The 15,345-nt window shown below is 33.4% G+C and overlaps 4 protein-coding genes across 9 annotated transcripts in view; 1 reads left to right on the forward strand and 3 right to left on the reverse strand.

Moving 5' to 3' along the window:
• LOC134749906 (uncharacterized) overlaps window positions 1-467 on the forward strand; it is a 188,946-nt gene extending 188,479 nt beyond the window's left edge. For 2 of the 5 annotated variants that reach the window (XM_063684909.1, XM_063684914.1), the window contains exon 14: window positions 89-465. The gene's annotated coding sequence lies outside the window, so the exon portion shown is untranslated. Of the gene's footprint in view, window positions 1-88 lie in introns of all 5 variants that reach the window. The other 3 variants (XM_063684910.1, XM_063684912.1, XM_063684913.1) reach the window with 3 other exon arrangements.
• Window positions 1-15,345, reverse strand: part of LOC134749941 (retinol dehydrogenase 12-like) — a 463,382-nt gene that overhangs the window by 192,603 nt on the left and 255,434 nt on the right. The window lies entirely within an intron of this gene.
• LOC134749944 (alpha-tocopherol transfer protein-like) overlaps window positions 1-15,345 on the reverse strand; it is a 214,942-nt gene that overhangs the window by 128,114 nt on the left and 71,483 nt on the right. The window lies entirely within an intron of this gene.
• On the reverse strand, window positions 14,566-15,325 carry LOC134749952 (uncharacterized). The gene is made up of 2 exons (XM_063684988.1): window positions 14,755-15,325; window positions 14,566-14,641 (listed from the first exon to the last, which is right to left on the reverse strand). The coding sequence occupies exon 1, from the start codon at window positions 15,323-15,325 to the stop codon at window positions 14,813-14,815; it is 513 nt and encodes a 170-aa protein (XP_063541058.1). The 3' UTR covers window positions 14,566-14,641; window positions 14,755-14,812.

The following is a 15,345-nucleotide window of genomic DNA, read 5'->3' on the forward strand; positions in this document are numbered from 1 at the left end:
GCAGCAGTAGCGGAACTGTTGTCAGTCGTCAGGGGGCGCAAATTTGGTGACTGCCCCGGGCGCCATATCCTCTAGCTACGCTCCTGAGTCTATGACTTGTATAATGGTGTCAGCTTTAGGTCAACGTGCCAAATGTTGATGACCAAAGCGATTGATCAAATTGACGTTATGGCTAATTTGTGATAATATTACTTTGAATTCTTTATCGATTATTTGCCGTCCAATGTAGAATTAAATTGCCAAAATTGATGGATAGTTTTTCAATGCATGTTATGCAAATACAAATAATTACATCGAGTGTTTATACAAAAACAATTGATTTAAATTACTCGTACATACATAATAGGTAGCTTTTTCATAAGTTAGTTATAACGTCACAATTATTTATGAATTAAATATCTATAGTTGATGTAATATCAATAGTTTAGACTTGTATTGTACAGTCGCCATCAGATATATCGGAGCGGCCAAGGTGCTCACAAATATACACGCCTCTATTGCCAAGGCGCTAGGTGCGTGTTCAGATATTTTTGAGCACCTCGGCCGCTCCGATATATCTGATGGCGACTGTAACATATTTAATGCATGTAGTAAACTACTTAGTCTAAACATGTTTAAACTCGTAGATGTGATATGTAATTATTTACTGAGAACTAGATATTGGCCTTGATAAATAACTAAATTATTGATACGCTAAAATAGATCAACTTTGTGTAAGTCCAGGATTACACTTGTAAGTTTTACTTACGTAAGTAGGGACACAGCTATACTACAGAATTAGATATGAATATCGTTATCTTATTCTAGCAAATAGCTTTGTCCCTAATTACGTAAGTAAAACTTACAAGTGTAATCCTGGCCTAAGTCCATTAAAATGATTGATAGAAAATTTAATTGATCTCCGCTTAAAAGTTCATTCTTTGATATAACAGGGATAGGTATTATAATCACTGGGACATAAGCTACTATCCTTTTTCAATTAGACTGGTAATAAAAAGAGAATATTGAGGCCCTGATGGACTGGTAATCACAGTACGTAATCAGATATAATTCACGAAAAGTATAGTTTTGTATAATATTATACGAAAGTTAAAGGAACTAACATATATTATATGGAATGTAAAATTAGTAGTTTCAAGTATTAAAATTACTAATTATAAATTTCCACTAAGGCGTAGTCAATAATGTAAGGTGCATTGGGGTGAGATTGAACGGGGATTTTCATGAGGGGTAAGACAAAAAAATCGTCCGTATGCCGAAGCATTACGGGCGACTTTTCATCTTACCCCTCATGAAAAACCTTTTCAATCTAACCCCAACGCACCTTATTGCTGTCGATATAGTGTTGTGATCGCCAAGCAATTCTGTTTTAAAGACTGTGGGACTTGAACATAATATATGGAACAATTTAATTTAACATAAACATGTATTTTGGGTAATCTTGTAAATAGCCCCCATTATTATATATAGAGCTAGTGGTAAATAAACAATATTTTTTTTACATAAATGACTATATTCATACATTTCTCGTCCTACGCCACATTGTATGTTTCTTTGTTTTAAATTATATAATTTAACAACGACGGGATTTAATCGCGTAAAGTAAGTTTACCACGAGACCACCACCACCACCAAGACAGAAACCACGAGACACCACGAAACCACCACGAACCACGAAGACCACAACAGAAAAGTATAGAGAGTGTAGGAGAGTGTGTTTAAGAGTACCACGGGGACAACGCCGTCCTCGAAACGTCGGAGGTAAATTTTAAACTTATTTTACGCGATTAAGTCCCGTCGTTGTTGAATAATAATGAGTAAAAATCGTGAAAGTTTAAATGTGTTTTATATAATTTAATTTAATCAAAAACAAAATGCTAGAATAGGTTTTAAATGAAGTTCGTAAGGACTATCGCCTACAATTGATCAATCAATCAATCATTTTTATTTCGTCATCACAGGTGACAGGTGGTGATTTTTGTGTAACATATAAATATACGTACGACTATTTTTCGTTACACAAATGAATAAATGATTTGTGAATAAAATAAGTGTCACTAAAGTCTTACCTATGTACAAAACTCACTGAACATTTGTAAATATTCTTATTATAAAAAAATAAAGTATACAACTGATCATAGTATTACACATGTTTTGTTTGATTTATTTACTTACCACTAGCTCTCAGTCAAAGTCAAAGTCATAAATATCTATACATTTCTTCAGCTTAATTTAAGGATTTATTAAGCTGAAAATGTATATCTATGGCCTTGGCATTATAGTTGTAGGCTTGAAGCCAATATGTATCGTGTGCCTTAAGCTGTATATGTATATATTCATCTTGGATGAAAACTTATGTGATAATGGAGTGTTGTTGTTTATTCAATTTATTTGGGAAGGTTATGTAACCCCCTTGTTAACCCTTCAGTGTAGGGGAGAGAATGTGTTAACTAGTCTAAGTCATTTAGAGTAAAGGAAGTATACTCAGTTTTAAATTGTCAAAAAGTTGGTTGATACCATTGGTATTACGTTGTTTTCTATGTTCATCATGTTATAATACATATTTTCAATATCCCAAAATATGTTTTTTTTTGTCTTACTCTCCATCATACATGTTATCGTTTATACAACTTATATACTGTATATTATCCGTCATAATATGGTATATCTTGTATTTCTTTGTTTTTCGCTGGATCAGGGGTTTGTGGGGTATACCGTATACCTGTATAATTTTCAGTTATTTGAAATGGAGTATACTTCATAACTTAGCCTTCTTCAAACGTATTTCAGCATAGGTATATGTTGCTGAAAGCGTCACTTTTAAGAATTTTTGTTTTATTTTAGAAAAAATGATTGATCCGTATTTCTGATACAATTCAAAAGTAAATAAAAGTATAACTTTTCACCGTGTATTTGAAAATAGGTTTAGGTTTTTAAAATTCAAATCCAAATTTATTTTTTATTTTTTCCGATATCATACTGGTTATGGAAGCATTAAGGATCAAACTTGTAAATACGAGCAAGTGTTAATTTGTTAGTTATACAGTATCTGTTCTTTTGTGGACTGAAACTGTCATGTATATGAGTATATTATATATTTAAGGATATTTGTCGAGTGATTGTATATCTGAAATACTCAGAAATGTAACACCAATGTAGATCGAATACTGAAGTTAAGCTAGGTACCAAAGTTTTATATTTTCGGCCGATAGGTAATATATGACTATATTGACTATGTTAGAAAGCCAATGCTTGATAGAGAATGAAGTTACATAAAATAAAAATTTACCTATTTTATTTGTTTTGTTTTATTCCTATTACATATTACTGTCTATCATAGAGTAACTTATAATAGAGCGGTACTGTCATAGTAAATTTTGTAGCCCCAGTAAATTCACTGCCATCTGTCGACACACTTTAAAACTAAAAATAAATATTTATAAAAATACGATAAAATGTATTTAAATATGGATAAATGTTTTTTTTATTTGCATTAATTATTTTTATATGATTTTGACCCATGTTCTTTCACTGGTATGCGTTAAAATTATAAATAACAAACGAAACAGTCAACGCCCTCTATACGAGTGTAGGCCAAAACTAGTGGCGCCATCTGATCGAGAATCAAATTTTCGTGATTTTAGAGGCACGTTTTTTCCTTAGACTGTATCCATCTATTACGGCTTCTGAAACTATGTTGTGTAAGAGTAAAAACACCAGAGCACCATTATAACTAAACGTCATTTAGTTGTTAAGAATAAGAATAAGAATGATTTATTGAGAATATCATGAGAATGAAATACGATTATATATATAATCGTAACACTCGTTAACTACATTTATAATTTTAACATATATAAAATATTTGTGTTCAATGTATAATTATGTAGGTATAAAGTCCAAGCCAAATTCGTTTTACGAACGAGTGTGAAATGAACACGAGCGAACAAAATGTTGTAATGTAATGTAATGTTGAAATAAGTCAACATCGTTCTGGAATGCCCTCACCAAATTCAAGGGACGGATTGAAGACCTCGCGAACCTCAGTGATAGGGCCATCGAGTATTGGAAGAGTGCAAACCTCAATCTTTAGATTAGAATTCAATTTAAGTCCAGTAACTGTAAATGCCATACGATAAATAAATAAATAAGTAAATACATTTTCTGCCTAATTTGGTCCGTACATCACAGCCCTAGGTCTAAATTTAGGCTTGCAAGTGTGCTGAAAAAATACATTACATCCCTAGGTCCATATTTAGGATTTACGGACCGCATCGCCTACGTGTAATAACTTTTACGAGCAAGTGTGATGAAAACGTTGGTTACATGTCATATTATTGGGGCGAGGCCAACGAGCCAATCGTTGCAGAGTCTGACGTAGAAGCCTAATAAAATGATTATTATCTACATGAAAGATAATAAGCTAGATGTAGGATTTAACATCTTATAATTAGCTCTAGGCATGATTTTTAATAATTTTTATATTCATAATTTATATCGTTTGAACACCGGAAAAAATTAAAATACTTTTGTAAACCTTTACATTATTTTATAATTTTTTTTATTATGTTGAAAATTTTTGTGTTGAAACGCTCATAATTTTTGGCGCTAATTCGACAGAGCGTGATGACGTCACACGTTGGAAGGTCTAAATGACGTTTGCTACTAATGACACGTGAACTAATCTGTCGAACGCGTGACGTCACGTGACGTTTCGCGTATTTCGCGTATTTCGCTCACTAGCTTTTCGCGGGCAAATTACTGTACTTTTTGTTTATCATTTTAAGAAATTAAATGATAATTTAATAACGGAAATGCATTTGTAACATTATATAACGGCAAAGATAGATATATAACGGTAACAAACAATAGAAACATCCGAAATAAAAATAGTTCGTTTTAACGCTAAGAACAAAGAATATCGTACATTGACCCGCTATTTCCTATCTCTATCGCACGCGCATAACTATATTGCCGTCCCACTCGCTCAGTGGCATCGAAGGGACAGTAATATAAATATTACGCAAAACTCTGCGTAGAGGGCGTCACTAGCACAATCACAGGGCCTATACCTCGAAACACGAAATTTTAAGGTTCGGTTTCTGCATCTCTATCACTCTTGCATATTCGATCGATAAAGAGGCAGATAACGAAATTTCGATTTTCGCGTTTCGCGGTACGCCACCTGTAAACAAACCGTCTTGATGCATCAATGTCATAGACAAAAAAGCTATTTAAGGCATAGTATGTATAAGTTACTCTATGGTTTAGGATGTCCACTAGTGCTTCACTCTGGTGGCAGAACATTGCAGTAACATTCCCTATTATCATCCTATTATGCGCGTACGGTAAAGACAGGCGGGTCAATGTATTTCCTTGGTGGTTATTAGCATTTTTACTTTACACTCAACAACTCGTTGGTTAAAATTAAAACCAATATTGAATGTAACTACTGCCGGCAGTATTTTGGTCTCCTACATAATAAATTATCCGTACGTAAGCGGTTCGTACCTGTGACCTTGAACTGTTAGATTACGTCAATCCGTTAAATAATTCATTTGGAAACAAACATTTATTTGTTTAGGAACCTGTCTTAAATATTCTACTGGCAACTTGGCACGCGGTAGAAGTGAAAGGGGTGGCGGGAGTACTTCCAGGAATTGATGATCAGGATCACCGAACACAGTTGGTTCTTAAAATAAAATAAAACAAAAAATGTTTTATTGCCAATACCAGAAAAAAATATATAAAAAACATTACACAAGAAACACAATACACTTAAATTTCACAAAAACATTATAGAAAACATGCAGAAAGAAAGAAAAAGAAAATTGAACAGTAAACTACATCTAGGTCTGTTTGTGTATAGGCAATGGGTACCAGTCTCAGCTTTTGCTAGATATATGTGGATATATACCCAGCGCTGATTTTGAGACGGGCCCCTTTTTGGTCGGTCGTTACACACCCATGCTCAAACCAGTACATACCTATACTGGTCATATTATATATATGTATATATCTTTTTATTAGTTAGTTATATGTTTTTATTTATTCGTTAGTTAGTTAGGGGGATTTCCTTTCTGTATTCTTAGTAAATGTACTTTTTAACCAGCTTCTTTAATTTTAGCAACTCCAGGGTTGCCTTCTAATCACCAGATACGAGGTTCGCAGATGTCTTCGGAAACCGATGATGAGGATCGTGTTGGAGATTGACGCGCATCCCACGCACAACTCACTTCATTTCGCATGCACCTGATTGGTGGAGCGCAAGGGCGGATCCAGGATTTTTTTCTGGGAGTGGCACATGAGGCTGACTACCAAAAATAATCAACAATTAACTGTTAATAATAAACTTGCAGTATTTGCCCGTGCCCCCCCCCCCGCCCCCCTGGATCCGCCCTTGGTGGAGCGTGACCGATCTTCAGTGTTGTCAAAACCGTAACAATACTTATGGCCAACTGTGGCCACAGGAAATAAAGTAGCCACGCTAGAAGTCGAGCCGGTAATACTGATATAATCCATTACCAGTGTATACAATACCATTATCATTCCAGGGTGCGGCGGCTAATTCAGCTTGCTATTATGGAGACACATACATTTATATACTTATACAACATACATGTACCTACAGGTATATGGGACTCAGTAGTATGGCTAAAGGTATGGGTGATGTTTTAAGACATCTACAATTAAATTGATTCTATTGTGTCACGAAAATTAGTCATACAGATAATTTTCGTTACACAAAAGAATCGATAAAGTTAAATGGACGAATTAAAGTATCTTTCTGTACTTTTTGTACTTAAATAATGGGGTAGTTGAGGGACGTTTATAAAACTGTCCGTGCTTTTAGACGTCCAAAAATACAAACAATAAAAGTTGATAAAACCACACGTCAATCACAAACTCTGGATCTACAACTCATACGCGGTGATTTTGTAGAGGAAGATAGCTGAGTTTTGGGACTATTCTTTCTTACTTACCTAATATAATAATGCAAATCAGCTTCATATAGTCAACCAGTACGTAGTTGAGCGTTTTCCAAAACAAATTACATTTCATTCATGTCTTCAAAATATTGACTTCTTGGGCTCATTTTATTCAGAATTATTTGTACATTCACGCCTCATATATGAAAAAATGTGTCCCAAGATTTTCTTTCCAGCCGGGCTAGCACATGATTGGCGCGAGAGTATATCGCCGCGACGTAGACTACCCGTCCCCCTTTAATTCATATAGTTAGTAAAAGATGGGTAGTCTATCTCGCGGCGAGATACTGTCGCGTCAATCATGTGCTCGGCCTACAGATCGTCACATTTTTGTATGAATAATTTATTTGTATGAACGTGACGCACTGGAAAAGTATTTTTTTATACAAAATTTTGGGACATTTACGCCTCATATATGAAAAAATGTGTCCCAAGATTTCCTTTCCAGATCGTGACATTTTTGTATGAATAATTTATTTATTTGTATGAACGTGACGCACTGGAAAAATATTTTTAATACAAAATTTTGGGACACATTCTTTCATGTATGAGGCGTGAATGTACCAATGATTCTGAGTAAAATGAGCCCAAGAAGTTAATATTTTGAAGACATTCATGAAATGTAAATTTTTTGGAAAAGCTCAGCTGTCCATAATTATATTTTTACCAACCATCTCAGTGAAACGGTAATAAAATCGAAGTAATTTACCTGTAAATACAAAGAGTAAAAAAAACTTCATCATGCCAGTACTAAGAAACATTGTTTATTTCACAGAACATATAAAATTGTCGTCAGCTATTTTAAACTTTCGCAGTCTTTTTTCATCAAATATATATTTTATTTTTACAAAAACAATAGGAATGTATTTATTTTATATTATTAAAAAGAAGATATAATTAAAACAATAATTCCTCACGTAGGGTTTATGATTTTAATTCTTTTATAAAATAACATCAACATAAATACCACTTAAATTAATAAACATAACGAGTTTACAATAATATTGCTTGCAAAATAATATCTAAATTATGATTATTATTTTAAATTGATTAACAATTAACAAAGTTTTAATATAACGAATACAATACCTTATTCAGAATAGTGCCATCAAATAAGTAAATAATTAACAGTATTAGTATAATGAAACGTTATAACAAAATTAAGAGTCGACAATGATTGCAAATGCGTCATGTCTACTTTCAAATTCAACAATAAAAAATTAAACATTACATCATGTTCATTAAATTGTTCCAAAATTATACCATACATTTCAATTTGTACAGATAACGAGTGTAAGTTATGCACTTAAATAAAACGTTTGTGTTACGTTAAAATTAAAATAAAGATAATAGGTTGGTTCAAAAAACCGTACATAAAAACTTAGATTAGTAACAAGTAATTAAGTAGACTATTTTTACGAGGTACACGAAGGAATTAACGGAATTTTTGACGAAATATTTTTTATTACATTTTAGGACGTATATAATTTCTAGTTTGTAACGGAAAAAAAATTAAACACTATGTACCTACTTACTTCAAAAGGGGCCAAAATTTTTAAAGCAAAATAAACAAAACATATGTGATATGAAAAAAATATACAGTGATTGTATGTATGTTAGTTTAAGTAGGTTATAACAAGTGTAATCTAATTAATCTTTAACTTGCAAACATTTATATGACATTTATTCCCAGTTTCAAAAGTGAAATTCGTACTTTTTCCTTATATTTCCTATTTTTACAATGGCTGACATTTTTTGACCAAAATAGCTGAATAAACATTTAAACGCTTATAAAATTAAAGAAATGTTTTGAAATAAAATTGAATATACTATTGTTATAAAAAGCTATCTATACAATAACATTACGAAGCTCATGTTCATATATTTTATACATAAAATGGTTAATTTAGTATCTACGTCACAACAGAACGTTTATAACCTTTGGATGTACAAATATATAAAAAGTGCATAAAATGTTCCAAAACGTGTCTCAACAATCCATTGTCCCGCCTACTTATCTACTTTTATCATTACATTTTACACAAAAGTACTCATTAAATGATGACAGTCGTCAGTACCGCAGGACTCGTAGTCGTAGCACGGTACGCTTATCACCATGCCTGTCACGTTCTAACAAGTATGTGAGTGCGAAAGTGACGGACTTAGTGATAGGGAAAACCATGCTGCGCGGGCTGAACTTTTTCCCTCTGGGGGCCTAGCTAAGATGACAGTCGGTGACAGAAAACGGCAATCGAAACTTACTTAAATAATGTAACTAAACGGGCCCACAGACTATCAGTCCGCCGGACGATATCGGCCTGTCAGTTGTTCCGAACTGTCAAATTTTTGTTCTAACTGACAGGCCGATATCGTCCGGCGAACTGATAGTCTGTGGGCCCCTTTAAGGACATGGTCATTTGATTTTGGTACACTTTTTGTTTTCGTTTGGCGTCTTTCAATGTACGATTGTCATCTTCTAGAGGGCGCCTGTGGTTTCCCTGGTTTTAAGTAGTTTGACACAAGACAATCATACGAGGAGGCATCCCCAGATACAAACGTACAGTCGCCATCAGATATATCAGAGCGGCCAAGCTGTTCACAATATCTGAACACGCACTCTAACAACCTGACAATAGAGGCGTGTTCAGATATTTGTGAGCGCCTTGGCCGCTTCGATATATCTGATGGCGACTGTACAAGGTCCCCGTACAAGGCGACGACTATAACTTCAACCATATTTTGATTACATTATTTTCAAAACAACTACTTTTATATAAAATCGTGTCCACACATTTAAATAATTATTGACGAAGAACATTGGCCTAAACTACTTTGACTAAGATAAAAAGGTACATACTTAAAGCTTTAATTTGCCTATTACAATTTAAATGACTCCTTTGTGTAACGAAAAGTCATATTATAATTTTCGTTAGTTTTTTTGACGAATTAATAACTTAAGTACTTACAACATTTTTAACTTTACCCAATTAGCGAATGTTCTACGCATATTATTTGCCTAAATGCAAGGACACAAAGTAATCAGCAAATTAATAAAAATATTGACTACTTAAGCTCACTATTCGATTTTTCGAAGCATCACTTTCCTAAAGGAATTGTATAATCATACCAAATTTTGGATATATACATAATAGCTTTATATACGCATGTATACTACATCAAAAACGTTCAAAAACCTGTTTTTAATAATTTGGAAATCGGAGGTGCATTTAATGTAAGTACTTAACTATAGTTTTTTTTTAAGTTAAACAACCAGAATGACGGAATGCGTTTTCAATATAGTGTGTCATTGGAAAGTTTTCCTCGGAAAGAGTCTTCGGAAATTTCTCATAATTATGTATCTTAATGATCATAACATAGCAAAATTTTTTTTTTAATATAACTGTATGTATGAGAAATTAGACTTTCCATTAAAAAAAAAACACTTTGTTTATTTCTTGTGATTTTTTAATGAAATTTTCCAAATTTTCGGAAACTGTCCGCAACTTGCTCATCTGTAATCAGAATCAATACAATCAGCAGCAGTTATTTTTGAGTATCAAAATCAAATGCCTTATTATCTTTGCAATAAACACGCAAATCTTTTTACACAAATAATTTTAGCCAAGTAGCCACATCTACTGTCGACAGTACCAATCTTATTTAATACCGTCAACCGGGGTAAATAGGAATGGCTGGGGTGAATAGAGACAAAACTTAAAATGTGATTTACCTATTTCTTAATAACTACCAATAACTACCCAAGTACCCAAACAAATTGCATCATACAAAATCTATTGTTAATATTTTCAATCGAATGATTCAATTTGTGTAGGTATTTTTTTTTAATTGTCAGGTAGATCACATTTTAAGGTTTGTCCCTATTCCCCCGGTTGACGGTACCTTTTATGTAATCGTAAAACTTTTAAGTAACATTACCAATTAAATATTTTCAACGATGATCTAACCACGTTGTTATCGCCCTTGAGTGTTGTTTACTTGTGGTTTCTATTTGTAATGCATTATTTCATAGTAGGACGTGCATTTAAAATTCTACTTCCACAATTTAATTGATCCATTTTGTAACGAAAGATGCCCAAATCAATTTATGACTAATAAACTAAAGATCTATGTATATTTTTATAACTCTTACCCTAACACTTAAAACTGTCACGTTTTGAACACATATAAATTTTATACAAACGGGTGTACCGCGATTTAATTTCATTGTTGTTACCGTAAATTCCGACGTATCAGCTGACAATGAAATTAAATCGCGGTAGACCCGTTTTTATAATTAAATAACTTTTACTGTCTCCTCCGTGTCCAATTGTTTACGTCTAAATAAATTAGTATTCTCATTTATGACTTATTATAATTATCGTTTGTTACATAAGAAAAACAATTAAATTGTATACAATTTAACGATCATTTAAGGTCTGAACTATTAAAAAAAAAAGGTTTAGCCATAAGTGTATGTAGGTATGTATTTATAACATAATGACATATAAAAATATTTTTATCAATAAATGATCGTATCGTATAATGTAAAATGGTACCAATTTCTAAGAGTCGTATGACTCATGTTTTCTTTAAATCCTGTGAGACGTATTTTAGTTTTAGTTAGCTCTGAATAATATTTATACTTCTTCTTAATTACATAGTTTTCTTACAGATTCTCTGTAATAATAGCTACGCTATGAGTGCTACGCCGTAACTCGTAGCAGGGTTTTTTGCACTTTGAAGCTTTTCCTCAGTCACCCGTTGACCACGGACGCTGTAAAGTTCGAAACGTCGGGATGTAATAAATTCAATATACGCGATATAATCCGTTTTCATAGTTTTATTCCTTGAACCAATTTGTATACTGCATAACCCTAAAAAACCAAAACAAACCTCGCAAATTAAGTGTTAACGTCGAACCCACTTCCCGTCGCGTGTCAAGGGCAATATTTCACCTTTCAACCTTAATTATTAAACCGCTGAAGTGTTTTTGCTGAAAATAAGCAGTAAAAATTGTACTTTTGCCAATTGATTTGTAACCTTATTGAACGAGGACACAGTAAGGTTTTGCTTGAATAAAAATATGATTTTATTTTTAATGTATTGCTCGTCCTGCATTTTCACAATGAGAAAAGGTAAAAAGAGACCACTTTTTATACATATTCAGGTCTTCATTAGTCAAAAATTTATAAAACTACTTTGTGCTTCGAAAAATAGTCATACGTTTATATGAGTAACTTAATTTTTGTAACATGGATTACATGAAATTGCTGACAAATGAGTCCTTTATATGGGTTTTCAGAAAAAATGGTACCATTTACTTTTTTTCGAAAAACCATCAACTTTTGGGTTATTTCTTAAGTGAATATGCCCTTTTACTGAGGTAAAATTTAATAGATAGATAATATATTATTGATACCTTCAGTTCACGTTTTCGAGCACTTCTCTTTTTCCAAAGAACAATATTTTTCCCCTCACTAGCTCGGAAAGTTGTCTTTTATCCTTCAATACAAGCGGGGAAAAACGCGTTTTATCCACTAGTGGGGAAAGTAATTTGACCTTGGATGGAGCGTGTTTAAGTAGCTTGACAGATAACAAAACGTAAATCGTTTATGACAATGATTCGTTCGATATTAATTATCATTAAATAAATGGTTTGAGAATCTAATGAAAAATACCAAATTTAGCTTTATTTAATGATTTTAAGTCATAAACCTTAAAATTCCATAAGATACGTTTGTTTTTTATAATGATGTTAAATATAATTCTGAACGCACAAGTTGAGTCGATGCAATTTCAAAACGTATCGTTGACATTTCATACGTTAGAAATGTCAACATTGTCTACAATTTTTTTACTAAAAAACTTTTTTCACCGATTCGCGTAAAAATACACAACATCCAGAGTTTTCTGTTATAATATCGTAAAGAAATGAGTGATTCCAGTGATGAAGATGATCTAACGCCTGTGGATGTTGCATTTTCCTCGCTATAGTAAGGTGAAAAGTTTTGTGTTACACACGGGCGCAAATGTATTTTACTTCTCGTGTGTTGAAACACTCGCGGGTCAAATACAACTTTGCACCCTTGTATAACAAATAACTATTTCCTGTTGTATCCATTAAGTTTTACTAACGACATATTTGCGTGTACGCGTCCTTGACTGTAAATGTCACATTCATGTGTGGACATGTGACAGTCGCATGTTCGCGACATGACACGACATGTCAAGATTTTGCATTTTTGCAGATTGCGTGCGCCACGCATGCAAGCTGTCAGTGCTGATGTAAGTACGTAAGTATTTTTTGTTTTGTTTTTTTTTAGTAAAAATATCAAGGAGTGCTGTAATATGTCATGTATATAACAAAATTTACATTTCAGTACGTTATTATAAAGTAAGTAGTGTGACAAAATATTGAAATAAGAATTCCATTTTGAGGCTGACTTGAATATTGCTGAGTACTTGTTGAGAATGAATACAGTATTCAAATTCAAGTACAATATGAAAAAGAATTTAATCAGGGAGGAAATGCCGCCAGTATTCTTGGTACAATGCCTCAAGGGCCTATTTTAGATTTAAGCTAGAACTTAGACCATGATAAGTCTGCAATGTATGACATTTAAATAACACTTGCATTGCGTGTGCTATCAAAATCGTTACAGGCTTTTCTTGGTTCAATTGTAGTTATTAATTTAGTTTAGTAGTACCACTGTATATCTTGTATGTAAGTAAATGATTTTAAAAGACTTGGGGGACCTTTCATAGGTGGGTATTTTTCTATATTACTTTAATTTTAATGTTAGTTTAGTTTTAATTTATAAACTGTAATAGATGTCATTTATTAAAGAAAAACTAATCAAAATATTTAATAAAATAATTTGATTTGTTTCCAAACTTGTTCTTAGTTTTAATTTGTTTAGATATGTAATTAGTTTTTTTTTTTGAGAAAGAATTTACATTGTACCTACCTTCAACAAAATAATGAGGTCCTTATAGCACGTACTTCAATTTTTAGTTGCTCGCATAAAACAAGATCTTTTCTTGTCGATGTTTTGCCGAAGGAAAATGCATTATAATATCATATTACCTATTCTTTGCAAGGTGAGAACATTAAGTTTTACTTAGGTTCGTTCTTTGTTGTTTATGATAAATACTGCAGTCGTAGTATTGTTACTTTAAAGTTTCAACAGGATTTTCCCTTGTGCAATATTTTCTTAGAAAACAAACTTCTCGAAGCACCTCCGACTGAAAACTTTCGTCATGCAGTTCACATAGTTTTATGTCTGATTTCTAGGCTAATTATATATTAATAATTCAGTCCATCATAAGCAAAATAAACCCGTTTCAGGATGAATTTTAAAAGAATGCCCTTTGTTAAGGAGTTAAAGTTCGTCTTTAAATTTAATTTAATTAAATCGTGTAACGAAAGTTAAATTATGACTCATTGTCGTTACATAATTGAATTCATTAAATTATTTACGAACAAAGTAAATCTTAACACTGTACATTCTTGTGAAAATCATCCTTTAACAACAATCCTAACGATTCCAAGCGGGATTACAATAAACCAACAAAATAATTAGGAACATTTTAATACAAAATAAAAATCTTACAAAGTACCCTATCAACATTAGTAACTCCAATCTGAGGGCCTACCGCGAACCACGTTCGACGTGTTGCCTCCCTGTCACACTTACGTACGAATTTACAAGTGTAACAGAGAGGCAACACGTCGAACGTGGTTCGCAGTAGGCCCTCTGGTTACAAAAGCGTTCTATCAGTCCGTGGCACCAATGTTCACTAGCCTACGATCACTACTGGTGTTATATCTCGTCAGAATCCGATCTTATAGAGTCATAATTTGACGTTTTACTTTTTAGCATCCTTAGGAAGGAGCCAACGGCGAAAATTGTCCTCCTGTGCCTGTGGAAGATACCCTGGTACAGCGCCTCTCTCAGCGCCTTCCGGTCGTCTGAGATCGACGGCTGAGTGGTCAACGTTATATCAGAATGCGCCACGATCGACTTCTGATGCCGAAGACTTCCGTGTTTCTTCTCTAAACTCTTCTGATTCGGCAAACTCATCGTCGACTCTAAAGAGGAATTCTTCGTCTTTCGAAGATTTAGAATTTTTTTACCTGAAGACTGAGTCTCAGACGTCGAGCGCTGAGGCGCAAGTTTAGACCTGTGTAGAGGATTGTTCGAACCTTCTGGATGCACCATGATTTCCACAGACTTCTGGCTGACGGCACTCGATCGCGTCAGCGTTTTTTGCGGGCCCGTTGACTCGGGCTTCGGCACCTCTTTGATCGGTTGTTCGGACTCTATCGCAATCATGATTAATAGAAACGCGCGGC

Source organism: Cydia strobilella, chromosome 19, assembly GCF_947568885.1.
Source record: "Cydia strobilella chromosome 19, ilCydStro3.1, whole genome shotgun sequence".
Classification (NCBI taxonomy): domain Eukaryota; kingdom Metazoa; phylum Arthropoda; class Insecta; order Lepidoptera; family Tortricidae; genus Cydia; species Cydia strobilella.

What these genes read in the sequence shown, in the direction of transcription:
- LOC134749952 (XM_063684988.1), bottom strand. Translation starts at nt 15,325, where the DNA reads ATGATTGCGATAGAGTCCGAACAACCGATCAAAGAGGTGCCGAAGCCC.